The sequence below is a fragment of the Cibotium barometz genome, chromosome 31, assembly GCF_041138505.1.
Source record: "Cibotium barometz isolate CiBa-2024 chromosome 31, ASM4113850v1, whole genome shotgun sequence".
In the NCBI taxonomy this organism is placed as follows: Eukaryota; Viridiplantae; Streptophyta; class Polypodiopsida; order Cyatheales; family Cibotiaceae; genus Cibotium; species Cibotium barometz.
The window spans coordinates 36,502,733-36,517,209 of NC_141076.1; the positions used below are offsets into that span (position 1 = coordinate 36,502,733).

The window sequence follows — 14,477 nt, forward strand, 5'->3', positions numbered from 1 at the left end:
GTTTGGAAATAAATTGCCCTTGGTTGCTTTACTAAGCTATTACTAAAACACGGCCTACAGAAAACCAGAAGGCGCAAGACAGCTTCTTGGGTGAGAGAGAAGATCTTGCAGTTAGGCCCTACATATATTAAGCTAGGGCAATTATCATCAACAAGATCTGATCTTTTTCCAGCTGAGTTTGTTGAAGAGCTTTCCAAGCTACAGGTATCGTTGCCCCTCCTTGCAAGAAAACATCAATTCTTTGAGACTTCCAAAAGAGCAAGTGTATAGGTCTGGTTGCTGCAGTTGCATCAATTTATCGGCCTCTGTTAAAGAGGATAATGTCTGTAGGATCGTGTTCCAGCTTTCTCTAGAGATAAAGGTGTTGCACTGATTGAAAAAGAGCTGGGACAGCCTCTGGATGCACTTTTTATGCTTTTTGAAGAACAACCTATTGCTGCAGCCAGCCTTGGACAGGTGAGAGTGTTTCATTTCTGATGAAATATTTTCTGAAGTGTTTTTTCTTGTTAATACACATATTTGAACATATTTGACTTTGTGGGAATGCAATTTAAGACATTTGTTTTTCTTAGGAAGAAGATGCATGTGCTCTTGTGCTTGTGTGTGTGAATTTGTGCTTTTTCATTGATTCCCATTCGGCTTGCGAGGCCATGGTCATAAGGTATCTATTTTGTCAAAGTCACCCGAGACTTGCACTCAGTCCCATCCATTCTGCACATGGTTTAAGCTACAAGAAAATTGCAGGCATCCTTCTCAAAGCCATCCATTCTGCCCTTAACTGGTGGTGAGATTTGAACTTGTGCTCTTTGGCTACAAGCATAAGTGGCTCACCACTTTACCAACTCATTGAACTGTCCTTGATATTTAGATTTGATCGGTGAAGGTATAATACAAGCCTAAGGTGTGGCTATTTTTGTTCTTTTTCAGGTGCATAGAGCAGTGCTACTTAATGGTGAGAAGGTGGCTGTAAAGATACAAAGGCCTGGGTTAAAAGAGCTTTTTGACATTGATCTGAGTAAAATCCATTTCTATACTTTTCATCATGTGGTTGTAAGATCATACTTGAGGGGCTTTACAGACTTGTGCATGCCTGATAAAATGGGATGATTTCCCTGGTCCGTTACTTAAAGTCCTTCATCATCCGAGTCCTGGATTGTGCGTCTGATGGGCAGGGAATGATATGTGAAGCTCTTGAGTCACATAAATGAAGCAAGCATGCAAAGCTCTTGTTTTATCATGTATGTTGACATCTATTTAAGTGCTAGGCATTTCGACAGGGGATCACATATCTTTTGTGTGATTAATTTTTTTACAGGCATCTTAAAAATAATTGCTGAATATTTCCAAAATAGTGAGACATTAGGAGGGCCGACAAGAGATTGGCTAGGCATCTATGAGGAGTGTGCAATGTAAACTTCACAGCCTACTTTATGAGCTATTACTTTTCAGCTTAGCTTCGACACATCAGCTGCCCTTGATTGGTTGTGAAGTACATGCCATGAAGCTATCTTTGACATGTGACTGCTGTATTTACAGCATTTTGTATCAGGAAATAGACTATATCAACGAAGGGCGCAACGCTGACAGGTTTAGACGGGACTTTCGAAACATTAAATGGGTCAGAGTTCCGGTAAGTGGAAGTGTGAAGTTGTAATTAGATCCTACTGGGTGTACTGTCACAAAGAAATTTGTCCTCCTAAAGCTTGTGATTGTGCAATAAATTGATTTAAATGAGCATTTAGGGGTATAAGATGATTGCTGCCAGAAGAACCTATAGGAATTCTGGCTTATTGAATCTGTTTTGTCATGGGCAGCAAATCTTTTGGGACTACACGTCTCGTAAAATCTTAACCCTGGAGTATGTTCCAGGTATATCCCTTTAGTCCACATGTTCCTCTTAGGGAGTTTACAGACATAAGCCCTGCCCTTTAAAAGGAGAGATATTACTTGTGAGTCCCATCATGGGTAGGGAATCTCCCTGTCCAACTCCTGCCTGGACAGGGCGAGAAGTCTGTAAAGACCCTTGGAATCTTTTCACTGTAAAGTCATTTAGTAATCTTTTCTTACATGGATTTCCAGGCATCAAAATAAATGACATAGCATTGCTGGATGCTGGAGGTTTTGATCGCTCTAATATTGCCAGTAGAGCTGTTGAAGCCTATCTAATTCAGGTTGTAAATGGATTTAATCCGTCTCCAAGAGGATCCAAGTTTTCTCACATCTCAGAGCTCTTTATTTTGGCTGGCATACTCAACCTTATTAACGTTGTGCATCACCTCATTTTGTAGGACTCTTTGTTTCTTGTTGGTTGCCTTTCTGCAGATTTTGAAGACGGGCTTCTTCCATGCAGATCCACACCCTGGAAACCTAGCAGTTGATGTTGATGGTTCACTAATATACTACGATTTTGGTATGATGGGAGAGATAAAGGCCTTCACAAGAGAGAAACTGCTTGAGATGTTTTATGCAGTGTATGAGAAGGATGCAAAGAAGGTACAGGAGAACACTTTTTAGTTGTTTTTTTGAAAAAGCTTTTGGTAAGCTAGGGTTTTAGTGAATCCAAATCTTCAGCAAATTTTTAAGTTCTTGCTGGGGAATCAAATCCACGTTTCCACATGCCAGTTTGTCAATTGCCCAAACACAGTCTTGTTTTGGTGGTATATTAACAGGGAAAAAAATTGATGCAATGTTGCATGATTGTGCATGGCCAGGTCATCCAAGCTCTCATTGATCTTGAAGCACTAACACCAACTGGAGACATGGCATCGGTGAGTTGTTGGGATTGAAGGTGGTACAGTCAATACAAGCCTTAGAGGGGGAAAATGAAGTGCAACTTCTTGTGTAGCTTATGACGACTCTTTTATTTCAATTATCAGGTGAGAAGATCGGTTCAGTTCTTTTTAAATAATTTGATGAACCAAAGACCTGATGAGGCTACTACTTTCTCAGCTATTGGTGAGGTGAGTATGGTTCACCAAGCTTAGAAGAAACAAAACCAAACACCTAGTCAACATAGCTGACACCCTAAAGGAAGGTCCTTTCTTGTACGCTACTGTTGATTCATTTTCTTTTTGCTTAGAGCTTGGTGGCTTCTATGTGATTTCCTGCAGGATCTTTTTGCAATAGCTCTAGATCAACCGTTTCGGTTTCCGGCAACTTTCACATTTGTCTTGCGTGCATTTTCAACATTGGAAGGTACAGTGATTTTTGAACTCGTGTTTCTACAGTTTACTGTTTGGTTTCTTTCTTTCCTACTATTCCATACATCTTGATTATTGCTCAGCTTTTGTAGACTTGTTCCTGACCCTCCATATAAAGCTTCCAAAATAAGACCATGAACCTAAATGAAGAAGTTTTGTTGTCAACAACCTGAGTCTTCACCAGACATTCAATCACCCACACATAGCCAATGAGCCTTCTTCATCTTAGTGACTTTTCAACCTCGGATAGAACAAAAGGATTGGGGTTTCTTTTGAACTGTTTGATCACCAGTGTCAATCTTGGTTTCACTTCAGTTTCTCTTGAAGAATGCCTCTAGAGACCAACCAAATGAAGATGTGGGTAAATGTTGTCTTGTAAGACTCTATTGCTGTAAGAGTGCTAACAGAAAGAGATTTGCCGTGGAAGACTTGCAAATACAATCGCACACAAGTAACTCAACCTGGTCCTTGTATTATAGACATTGAAAGAATTTACTACTGATTGTTCTGAAGTTCAAATAATGATTAGACTGTTAATCTCATCCCAAGTTGCAGATGGATGCTACTGTCTAGGGTAAAGTTGGCTGCTGAATTTTTTTCTCCCTGCTCTTCCAGTCGTGTGTGGACTCGTTTTCTGAAGAGGCTTGAGTGCACAATCCACATTACTTGATGAATTATGTGGGGTCCACGGGCACCGTTGCCCACACCTGGGTGCCTTCTCCTGGCCAGCCTGGCTGCCCAGGTGGCCGCCCATTTTGACTGGCTGCTGTTGTATGCCTTGCCTGCAGGGATGTCACTTTCTCCCCCACTAAAACTCCAGCTGTCCTCAGCTGTATTATGTCTATATGAATTGTCCCAAGGTAGGATCAAAACGTACGTACGGATCCAATCCGTACCGTACATCCGTACCGTACGGGGATCCGTACGTTTTTGTTTGGGGGGGGGGGGGGTTGCCTGCGATAAACGTTTTTTTTTGGGTTTCGCTTGCGATAAACGTCGTGTGTGTGCGTCTGGACTCTGGAGGCCGTACACCTTCTGGTAAGGGCCAGCCGCCATGCTCTCTCTCCTCTACAGTCGCACTCTCTCTCGGTTCGCTACTATTGCCACCGCCTTCCCTTCGCTTCGGCTCCTTCCCGGCGCCTTCCCCTGCTCGCCATCTTCTCTGTTCGCCTGCTTTCGCCCTGTTCGCCATCTTCTCTGTTCGCCGCCCTTCACCCCCCTTTCCCCACCCACCCTTGCTCAGGCCCCCAAGGCAGCAACATAACTCTCTCTCTCTCTCTCTCTCTCTCTCTCTCTCTCTCTCAGAGCCTTAGCCCACCATCTGTGGACCGTGCACTGAGCTCTCAGCCTCTCTCTCCTTCAAGTCTCTCTCTCTCTCTCTCTCTCTCAGCCTCAGCTGAGCTGCCCACTAAATGTTATGCATTGCATGATTGCTGAATCCTGATTGAAATTGTATGGCATTGTGCATTGAATTTGTCAGAGCAATCATGCCGAAGCTAGAGAACCCATACTGGAAGGAGCACACAAACGTCATTCACATTGTGACTACTCGAGGGCAGGCAGGTAGTGGCACTCGACAATGGCAATGCAAGTACTGCAATTTCACCCTCACGAGTACAATTACTTGTGTCATCAAGCACCTCACAGGCATTGGCACCACCAACAATTGTGCAGGGTGCAAGAGAGTGCCACAAGCATTGAGAGATCAGTTGATTGCTGAAAATTTCCTTGCAATGGGGGCAGCTAGAAGAGGAAGAGGCACGCAAGAGACACAGGATGCGCTTCATGATGCTCTTCTTGGGGACTTGGCCGGTCCATCCACGTAGGTTGATGAGGATTCACAATCTCAGCCTACCTCTTTTGAGCAGGCATCGTCTGCCAGAAAGAGGCCTTCTCTCATGCAAGATGAGGATGAGGGTGATACATATACGCAAAGGCAAACCACCTTGCCTTCTCGTGTGCATGCACAGTCTTGGGTCAAAGAAAGGCAAAAGGTGGCTGAGATGGAGATTGCTCGCACTCTCATAGAGTGCAATATCTCCTTCAATGTTTTGAGGACTGACCAATGGAAGAGGATGGTCAGAGCTATAGCCCAGGTTGGACACACGGAGTCATGGTCAGGGCTTGAGTACAAAAAGATGCGCACCACGATGCTTGATGAGCAAAAGGCCTTGATAGACAAGGCATTGGTGCCAGTGAAAGCAGGTTGGCAACAATTTGGTTGCACTATCATTTCGGATGGCTGGAGTGACACACGGCGATGACACATCATCAATATTCTTGTCTCTTCATGTCTTGGTACGTATTTCTTATGCGCTGTGGATGCTGGGAAGGCAGGGGAACGCATCACTGCTGAGAGTATCTATGAGCATATTCGCGAGACAATTGTTGAGGTTGGTCCAGAGAATGTGGTGCAGGTTGTAACAGACAATGCTGCTAATTGCAAGGCAATGGGAGACATAGTGGAGGCGGAGTTTCCTCGCATTGTGTGGACTCCGTGTGCAGCCCATTGCCTTGATTTGCTTATGGAGGACATAGGCAAGCTGAGTTGGGTGCAACCCATATTTTCTGATGCCACGAAGATCACTACATTCTTCAGAAAGAAGCAGCAGGCATTGGCTATCTTTAGGAGCCACAACAACCTAGATATGGTGCGGCCATCCAAGACAAGATTTGCCTATATGTATTTGATGCTACACATGCTTTTCAAATTGAGAGATCCACTATTACAGACAGTTGTGGATCCAAAGTGGAGAGATATGTATCATTCACAGACAGAGCCCACCAAATACATACAGAGATGGATACTGGATGAGACCCTCTGGACGGATGTGCAAACTTTCTTAGTGGCTTTGCAGCCAGTATTTGTACTTCTGCGAGTCACAGACATGGAGGGCTCCACTTTGGGCTTAGTGTACCACCTCTTCATGCAGATGAAGAGTCATATTGCAGCCTGTACGTCCGTGACACAGAATTGGTAAGTAAAATCTTGATTCTTGATGGCCGATTACAGAATCTTGATTCTTGAGTCTTGACTTACTAATCGCTCCACTTCTATTTTTATTTTACTCTTGCAGCCGAGATGATATATTGGCTATTGTGGATTATCGATGGGGGTATATGAGTCGCCCCATTCATGGGATGGCTGCATTTCTCCATCCTTTCTACAAGACGCCACTTCTCTTTCATGATAGGGAGCTGCTCACCTTACGAGATAGGTACATTAATAGTATGTATGATCTGGAGCAGCAATTGGAGATTGATGCGGAGCTCTGCAGCTGGGTCAACAACTTGGGACCCTCAATTGCTAGAGCTGTTGCTCTTAGACCAGAGGCCACCAAGCTTCCTCTTACTTGGTGGCAAAACTATGGAAGACAGGGTCTTCCACAGCTTACAGATATAGCTCTGCGAGTGCTATCTCAGGTATGTATATCATGTATGTACTATGCCATATGAACTAGTCTTGTGAAGCTTGTTGGGAATTGCCGAGCTCACATGAATGAAGCACTTTTTGTGAATTGGAGTGCAGGATTGTTCAGCAAGTGCTTGTGAGCGCAACTGGAGCGCTTACTCGCTCATACATACAAAGATACGCAATCGTTTGAGCACCTCTCAACTAGAGAGACTGGTCTATTGTAGGGCCAACATGAAGCTCGTACGAGCTTATCATGCTTTGGGCACCCCAAAACAGGTGAGTTTATCCTATTCATTCTCTTATGGGAATTGGCCTTCCATTTACATAGCTTTTATACTATAGTATACACACAGTTGAGTCGTTGACACTCCGTGTTCTCTTTGGTTTTACGTTGAATAGGTGGATCCAACACGTGTCAAGCTGGTCCCAGATCCTACCACCATTGATGAGGCAGAGCAACGGTTGAGAGATGAGCAGGACAAGATTCTTTGCCTCCTGCATAGAGAGCTGGAGAGTGTAGACAGGCGGGTGACGAGATCGAGAGCCTGGGCTTATAAAATTCAGCTACATGAGGGACCTGGAGATGCAGAGAGTTCTGGCCGGAGAGGCGCCTGGAGAGAGAAGCTGCCTATTCAGACTCCTCGAGCACGTGCGAAGGAGGCCGTTCGCCTCATTCACACTACCCAGCAGGATGATGCAGAGGCAGGGACAGGGACATCTGAGGCAGCCCACCCACCTGTGCCCATGATGACAGGGCCTGAGTATGATGACGAGGGCAATGTCATCACGGAGGGTTATATGCTTGATTCTCTAGGGTCATCATCCTCATCGGATGATGAGTTTTGATTTGGATTACCTTAGTTTTGATTTGGTGTTGTATGGACGTGGCACATTTTGTCATTATTCATAGACTCATTTTCAAATTTCATCATTTTTTTAATGTGAATTGTGAGTTGTCACGACTCACTTGTGACAATGTGACTTGTCTTAAGTAATAAGTAATAAGTATTAAGTACGATTAACTTATCAAGTATGGTTGACGACTTGTGATTCTAATTTCTCACTTTTGAATTAGTAGGTTTGTGACCTTGTTGTGTCTCTATTTCGAAAGTTTTATATGTCAATGTGGACATGGACTGAAATTTTATGTAGGTGGCTGAAATTTCTGAGATTTTATGTATTTTTACCAATGGTACGTATTTTTACATGCTTAAAATTTTTTTCTGTACCAAACAACGTACAGTACGTACGGATCCGTACAGTACATAACTTTGGTACCACCTTGAATTGTCCACTCAGGTTGAAAATCATCCAAAATGGTGGCTGTCTTGGGCATTGTGCGACCACTTTGCAGAGGCTAACATTTTGTCCCCACCTCGTTAACACAAGGACCCAGGTCTGGTGCAAACATCTCTTGTTGAGAATTCCCCATCCTAGAAGTTGCTTACAGAGTTTCATCCAGCAGTGTGGCTGCTCCTATGGATCACCAAAACTCTCTTGGCATAACCCAAAGCTGTGCTTGGCCCCCTTCCTATTCCTCTTTGCTGCGGGGTGATGAGCAGTGCCCTACGGGCATAGGATACTGGCTTATATGGAAGCAGCCTTTGCCTCTGCATCTTGGAGGAGATCCTAGATGTGGAGTTCGCAGATGACACCGCAGCTTACCTACGGCTGATTGCAATTTAACTCAAATGAGCTAGATATCCTGTTGGGTGTGCTTCAGCAGAATCTTTCCTCCCACCCTCAAACCTGTACCACCCTCCTCTTTCTTCACTTCTGTGCCTCCTTCCTCTCCTTGAACCATCAGCCCCCCCTGAGCTCCCCTCCCTCCTAGCCTTAGAAGTTCGCATTCATACACCCCCTTCCCACTTGTGACTCCATTCCTGCTTACCGCCCTAATCCCTGCCTTCCCACCTGCACCCCCCATTCCCTCCTTGCCACTTGACACCCCCCCCCCCCGGCGGCACTTCTTGGTGCCCCTCATCCACCCCCTTTTTGGTCCTGTCCTGACTTCTTGGTTCCCTCCCATCACCTCCATGTCCTGCCCGTGGCCTTGCTCTGTTCCCTTCCTGCTGCTTTGACACAGATTGAGTTTATTACAGTTGTGGGTCCTGTTTGGCTCTGCCCCTCAGAAGGATTCCATGGCAACCACTCTGTCATCCCCGTCCATGGCCAACCTCAACTGTCCTTTTCCGGATGTGGAGCTTCAGCTCTTGGCCGCTTCAGTTTCTTCAATAGAACCAAGCACCTTGGTGTGCAAGTTCATTGGTAGCTGTCTGTGGCTCGTCGATGCTAGATTCGCAATCTCCTCTAGGCGACTCTCATTGGAAAGCCCAATGGCATCGTGTCATCATGGACATCCAGTGTAACATGCAGAAGTTTGGTGGAAGAATCGGTAACTTCAATGCTCAGAATTCAGCAATTGTTTGTGACAAAGATAACACACAATATACAGAGATATATATGTGCAGAGAGAGAGAGAGAGAGAGAGAGAGAGAGAGAGAGAGAGAGAGAGAGAGAGAGAGAGAGAGAGAGAGAGAGCTGTATTAACGTCTACTAGAGGCCGAACTCAACCTATGAGACAAATCAATGTACAACTGTCAATGTCTTCTGGATGTCCAGGAAAAAAAAAGGACAAAATGAACATGAAATAAACTATGAAAGTACTGAGCTAGTGGGGGGGTGTGATGGATGGAGCACTACTACTAGAGGCTCAGTATGCAACCTATATGCGTAGGGTATACAAGAATGCAATGCAGATCTGTCTAGCTCCAACCAGTACCATAATGGGGGTGTAATATGTGATACATAGGCGATGGCAAGGCAAAAATACCTCGGAGCATGATCTCCGGGTGTGAGTGTAAGTGAGCTAGCCGCTCCTGGATATGGTGCTGATGTCCAGCCCGTATCTCTGTGATCTCCCTCTGATGTAGTCTGGGAGTCTGGTAGCCTGGTGCTCTCGGTCTCCGTCTAGCTCGGAGGTCCGCAACGCGTTGAAGTGTAACCTCCTCTTGTGTCAGGATAGGCACGGAGATAGATCTCTGGAAGAAATCATTGAGCTGGAGCTGTCGCCCACCTCTCCCTGTGGTATGAGTCTGTAGCAGTGTCTCTCCGTGGCGTTGTGTCTCTAGCAAGAACTGGCCAAATCTGCACTGGTCTGCGGACTCCATGATCTGGTGGAGTGAGGGATGTCCACTGAAGATGGTGGTGTATCTCTCTCTAATGACACTATATGCTGTGCATCTGCGTATATAATGTTCCTCACTCTCAACCTGTTCGTGGCATAGTCTGCATATCCTCTCTGCTCTGGGGATCCGTGTTGCCCTACTTGCCTCAATCTCAAGCTGGTGTGATGACACTCTGAGGTGGCCAATCACCACTCAGGCACTGTGAGGCATGTACACATCCATGTATCCAGGTCTCTGTATGAATCCATCCGCTGAGATACGCATAAACTGATCTCTGTAGTATAGCATCTTTTGGCGGTAGAGGCTGACTGGGTGTAATCCAAGTCTCTTGAGTGTATCGCTGCCAAAAATCCTGCCGAAGGACTCTCTTTCTCTCACTGTGAGAGAGCTGGATGTGTGGTGCATGTATATCATATTGGAAAGGTGGCAGGTGATCTATGTCGAGACCATGCTGAGTGAGCCACTGTATCATATGTGAATACCATGATCTCCTATCTCCACTCTCTGCGAGCTGCCTGGACGCCTCAAAAGCTTTATGTGACAGTCGATCTGATGGGATATCTCTAATCCTCTGTATGAACCAGATCATCTGGAAGAGGGCCTCTACTAGCATAGGAGGTGCAGCAAACTCTGTTTGGACAATGGCATGTGGGACGGAGGGTTTGCTGCGGCTCATCCGTGAGAGCATGAGAATCTGAGGCCTCTCTTTTTGAGAGACCATGTGGAGGTGGCGAGCCCAGGTGTCCATACTGGTGCAGCATACATCAAAGCAGGGGTGAGTAGTGTGTCAAACAACCACCCCTTCGTGCGGGACTCCTGGAAGTGTGCCTGGTGACACTGTCTTTCTACCATGGCCAGAGCTGCATACCCTCGTGTGAGTCTATCCGTGGCTGCCTGTGCCATAGTAAAGCTTCCTGGCGGAGTCGTAAATGTAATCCCCAGGTACACATACGAGTCTACCACCTCTACCCGTCCTCCTGCTAGTGTGAAGATGGCCTGTCGTCGAATTGGCCCTGAGGTGTGGAAAATCATGGCCTTGGTTTTCCCAAGGTTCACTGTAAGCCCCCTCTGTGTGCAGAAGTCATCGAGTGCATGGAGATGGTGCTGTAGTCCCATCCGCGACTCAGAGACCAAAATAAAATCATCTGCATATAGCATAATGTGGACTGTGGTACCTGAGATGTCTACCCCGTCCCCACCTCTGTGACCAATGAGGTCAGCCACCTCATCGATGTATAGCCCAAATAGTGTAGGAGAGAGTGGGCATCGTTGCTTCACACCTATGGTGCTAGCAATAACATCACATAGCCCCCTAGGGCATCGTATGCACTCGAAGACCTGCTCATATAAAGCATAGATGTCCCAAACCATCTCTGATGGGATCCCCAATGATTGTAGGCGTTGGAAGAGTCTCTCGTGGCACTGTGTGAAATGCTTTGCGGAAATCCACAAAGCAGCAGTATAATCACATCTCCCGCGCTGTAGCCTGGTCAATCAGACATCTCAGAGTGAATATATGGTCAATAGTGGAGAAAGCTCGTCGAAATCCACCCTGCCCTGGTGCTTGTAGTCCCTCCTGTGCATATGAGCTCAACTCAACCTCGAGCACTGCGCCATAAAGGTTGGCCAATGTCTGACCAATCATGTAGTCCTGTAGTTGCTGGGGTCTAGCATGTCTCCCGCTTTGTGGAGAGGCACGATGGTGTGCATAGTCCACTCTGCTGGGTAGGCGCTCCACTAGTGCCCTATTAAAGAGGTGAGCAACAAAGGGTCCTAGTGTGTCAGCTGCATAAATAAGATGCTCACTCTGTATACCTGTGTGGTCAGCCGATCTCCCATGCTGTAGCCGGCGGATAGCTATCTCTACCATTGAGGCGGTAAAGAAAGTAGAGGTGGTAGGGCGGGAAACCCTGTGGTGGCTGTGGTATGGGCGGCTGCTGAGGGATATGGTAGAGGCTCTTTGCATGTGTGCCATGTGTGTGGATCCTCAATCGGGGTACGAGGGCGAGGCTCTCTCATCCTGCGCCATGCAGTGGCTGCATCTCTGCTCATGAGTAGGTGGTACATATCCCATTACTGTGCCTCCTCATATGCACGCCTCTTACGGCGTGTGAGGATCCTCATCTGTTGGCTCGCCTGTCTCTGTGTAATGGTCCCCAGTGCTCTCTGGGCAGGGAGGTGTCTATATAGCTCTCTACACTCATCATCCTACCAGCGATTCTGAGGCATGCTCCTAGATCTATGTGTGTGTGCAATGTGTGTATGATTGGGGAAGCTGTGGGTGGTGGCCGTATGTAGTAGAGATGACAGCTGGGTGGTGAGTGTGTCTAGAGGTGAGAGGGGATCCATCTGGAATAGCCCGTCATATACATGATGCTCATATATGTCTGCCAAGTCATGGGTGAAGTAGAAAGTTGTATGCGATGCCTATGTGGGCTGTGTGGGTGCTGGTGTGGAGCTCGCCAGTGACAGTAAGAGGTACGTGTGATCCGCACCAATAGGAGAGGGGGGGATGGTGAAAGATGTCAATGCCTGTGTGGTCTCCATGGACCCCATGATGTAGTCCCCCCCCTGATCGTGGAAAGCATGTCAGTGCTCCTGAATCCTGCCACTGTCTCATCCTGTCATAAATAACGAGATGGTGTCGCGCTCCCAGCTCAAGTAAGTGATGACCATATCTGGTGTTATCCGGCCCCATGTCCTCTGACACCCTGCAAGCTCCCGTGTCCTCCACCTCTAGTGTGTGCATCACCGTAGGGTGCTCGAAATCATAAATGTGGCACAGTCGGCTCTGTGTCCGTGCATTGAAGTCCCCCATAAGGAGGACTTCCCCCAGGTTGGAGTAGTGTATGATCTCATCTAAAAGGGCTGCATATGGTGACTCTCCCAATGGCCCTGTGTCCTCCTCCCCGCCTCTACTCTCATCCTCTGCTGTCATGGCATATCTCGATCCTCTAGGAGAGAAGTAGCATAGAGCAATGTATAACACCCTGTCTGCTGAGAGCTGCAATCTAATCCACATGTATCTAGCTGTTGGGGTAAAGGCGTTATACCCACCCTTATAGTGTGTACAAGCCCATAAGTTATAGTACATAGTACACTTAGTACTTTTAATGTACTAAGTGCACTATGTGTACTAGTGCAATATACATGTGTGATAGGGGAGTCACACACTCATGCTATTGATGAGTTGACTTATCCCCACAACTCTTTCTCTCTCTCTCTCCCTTGTTGTTTCTCTGTGTATGTCTCCCACATTAACCTAACCCTAATTCTTCCTTCTCCCACACAACTGGTATCAGAGCTTGATGACCTTTATGCTTCTGTACAGGGATCATTGTTGCCCCATCCTTTACCCATGCGCTTGTTTTCATTAACAGCTTGATTCGAGCTGATCATGGTAATTAGCGACTGTGGTGCAAGAAGCTTTAAGGTTGATGAGAAGTGCGCCAAGTAGATAGCCGAGTGGAGCACCCGCTTTCACTCTTCAACAAACTCGTGATTCTATCTTGGTGGCGGGCGTTGAATCACACGCAGGCGGATAAGCCAAGAAGTCGAAGCGTGGAGTTCTAGCGCTGCTGGCGGAGACGGCGAAGTGAGCGTTGGCGAACAAACGCTGGGTGTAGACCGGCGCTAGGCGAAGGCTAGCGGTCGTTGAATCATTAGCGAAGGTGGACGTCAAATCACTAGTCTTTCTTCTTCAACACGAGCGAACACCTTAAGGACTATCCATCGTGTGCAAAGCGTAGTCTTTCTGCAGAACGCTTAGAAACCGTAATCTGGTATCCCAGGCGCCAGAAACCCTAATTTTCACAACGTTTAAGGTTTCTCACGAACAACACAAATATTATATGCACGGCCAGGTCTTCTGATTTTGAAGCGATGAAGGCCGATGCGACCCTTGTGATGCCGTCCTTGTCTACAGATCACCCCTCACAAGCAGATTGTCCAACATCAGATTTCTGCAGAGTAGCACCAAATCATCACCCCTTTTCCTGCAACAACAAAACCCGCCTGCAAATCAGAGAAAAATCAGAAAATTACAAGGTATTCTGCTTCAATTTTTTTTTGGGATTTGCAATTGAGCAAGTACAGTAATCAATTGAGCAGGTACAGGTGCCCAATTGCTCAATTTTTGAGCAAAATTGGCAAAATTGGGTGACATTGGTCACAATCAGGATCAATTTGCAGGAAATTGGTCACAATCAGGATCAATTTGCAGGAAATTGGATGTCGAAATTTGGGGCTTTTGATGTAATTGTGCAATTAAGCACTCATACATGCTGTATGATGTGAAAAATCGCACATTTGGGCAAAATTGCAGCAAATTGCAGCAAATTGTAGTGCAAATCAAGGGGCTTTTGTGCCGATTTGGTTGATTTGCATGCAGGCAATCGCATTTGATGCTGTGGATAATGTGTTGATGCCTTACAAGCACTCAATGTGCCTGTAAATCAAGGGGCTTTCATGTATTGGATGTATATGTGACCAAGGGGAAGCATCGTGAACACTCTGGATGCCTTCATGTGCGTCGATGTACCATGTATGATCAGCAATTGATCTTAAATCAAGGGGCTTTTCAAGTTCGTATGCTTGTTGAGCTTGGCAAAGCAGCAGGCAAGACATTTATGCCTTGAATCCTCAAAAAATCAGCTTGCAGTCAAGGGGCTTTTG

The 14,477-nt window shown here is 46.3% G+C and overlaps 2 protein-coding genes across 3 annotated transcripts in view; both read left to right on the forward strand.

Annotated features, from left to right (window-relative positions):
- The window catches only part of LOC147620815 (Protein kinase superfamily protein), a 131,317-nt gene that overhangs the window by 56,123 nt on the left and 60,717 nt on the right, over positions 1-14,477 (forward strand). For both annotated transcript variants that reach the window (XM_086825091.1, XM_086825092.1), the window contains exons 3-13: positions 61-204; positions 331-456; positions 928-1,015; positions 1,316-1,409; positions 1,537-1,630; positions 1,815-1,869; positions 2,080-2,171; positions 2,323-2,493; positions 2,712-2,768; positions 2,877-2,960; positions 3,111-3,195. In XM_086825091.1, the coding sequence (XP_086681217.1) occupies positions 61-204; positions 331-456; positions 928-1,015; positions 1,316-1,409; positions 1,537-1,630; positions 1,815-1,869; positions 2,080-2,171; positions 2,323-2,493; positions 2,712-2,768; positions 2,877-2,960; positions 3,111-3,195 (1,090 nt within the window). The remainder of the gene's footprint in view (positions 1-60; positions 205-330; positions 457-927; positions 1,016-1,315; positions 1,410-1,536; positions 1,631-1,814; positions 1,870-2,079; positions 2,172-2,322; positions 2,494-2,711; positions 2,769-2,876; positions 2,961-3,110; positions 3,196-14,477) is intronic.
- Positions 6,296-7,648, forward strand: LOC147620817 (uncharacterized). Its single transcript, XM_086825095.1, has 3 exons — positions 6,296-6,623; positions 6,730-6,891; positions 7,015-7,648. The coding sequence occupies exons 1-3, from the start codon at positions 6,321-6,323 to the stop codon at positions 7,459-7,461; spliced, it is 912 nt and encodes a 303-aa protein (XP_086681221.1). The 5' UTR covers positions 6,296-6,320; the 3' UTR covers positions 7,462-7,648.

Excerpts from the sequence above, each read along its gene's own strand:
- LOC147620817 (XM_086825095.1), top strand. The coding sequence starts at position 6,321 with ATGAGTCGCCCCATTCATGGGATGGCTGCATTTCTCCATCCTTTCTAC. Across the intron at positions 6,624-6,729 it reads CTCTGCGAGTGCTATCTCAG|GATTGTTCAGCAAGTGCTTG; the intron begins GTATGTATATCA and ends ATTGGAGTGCAG. Across the intron at positions 6,892-7,014 it reads CTTTGGGCACCCCAAAACAG|GTGGATCCAACACGTGTCAA; the intron begins GTGAGTTTATCC and ends TACGTTGAATAG.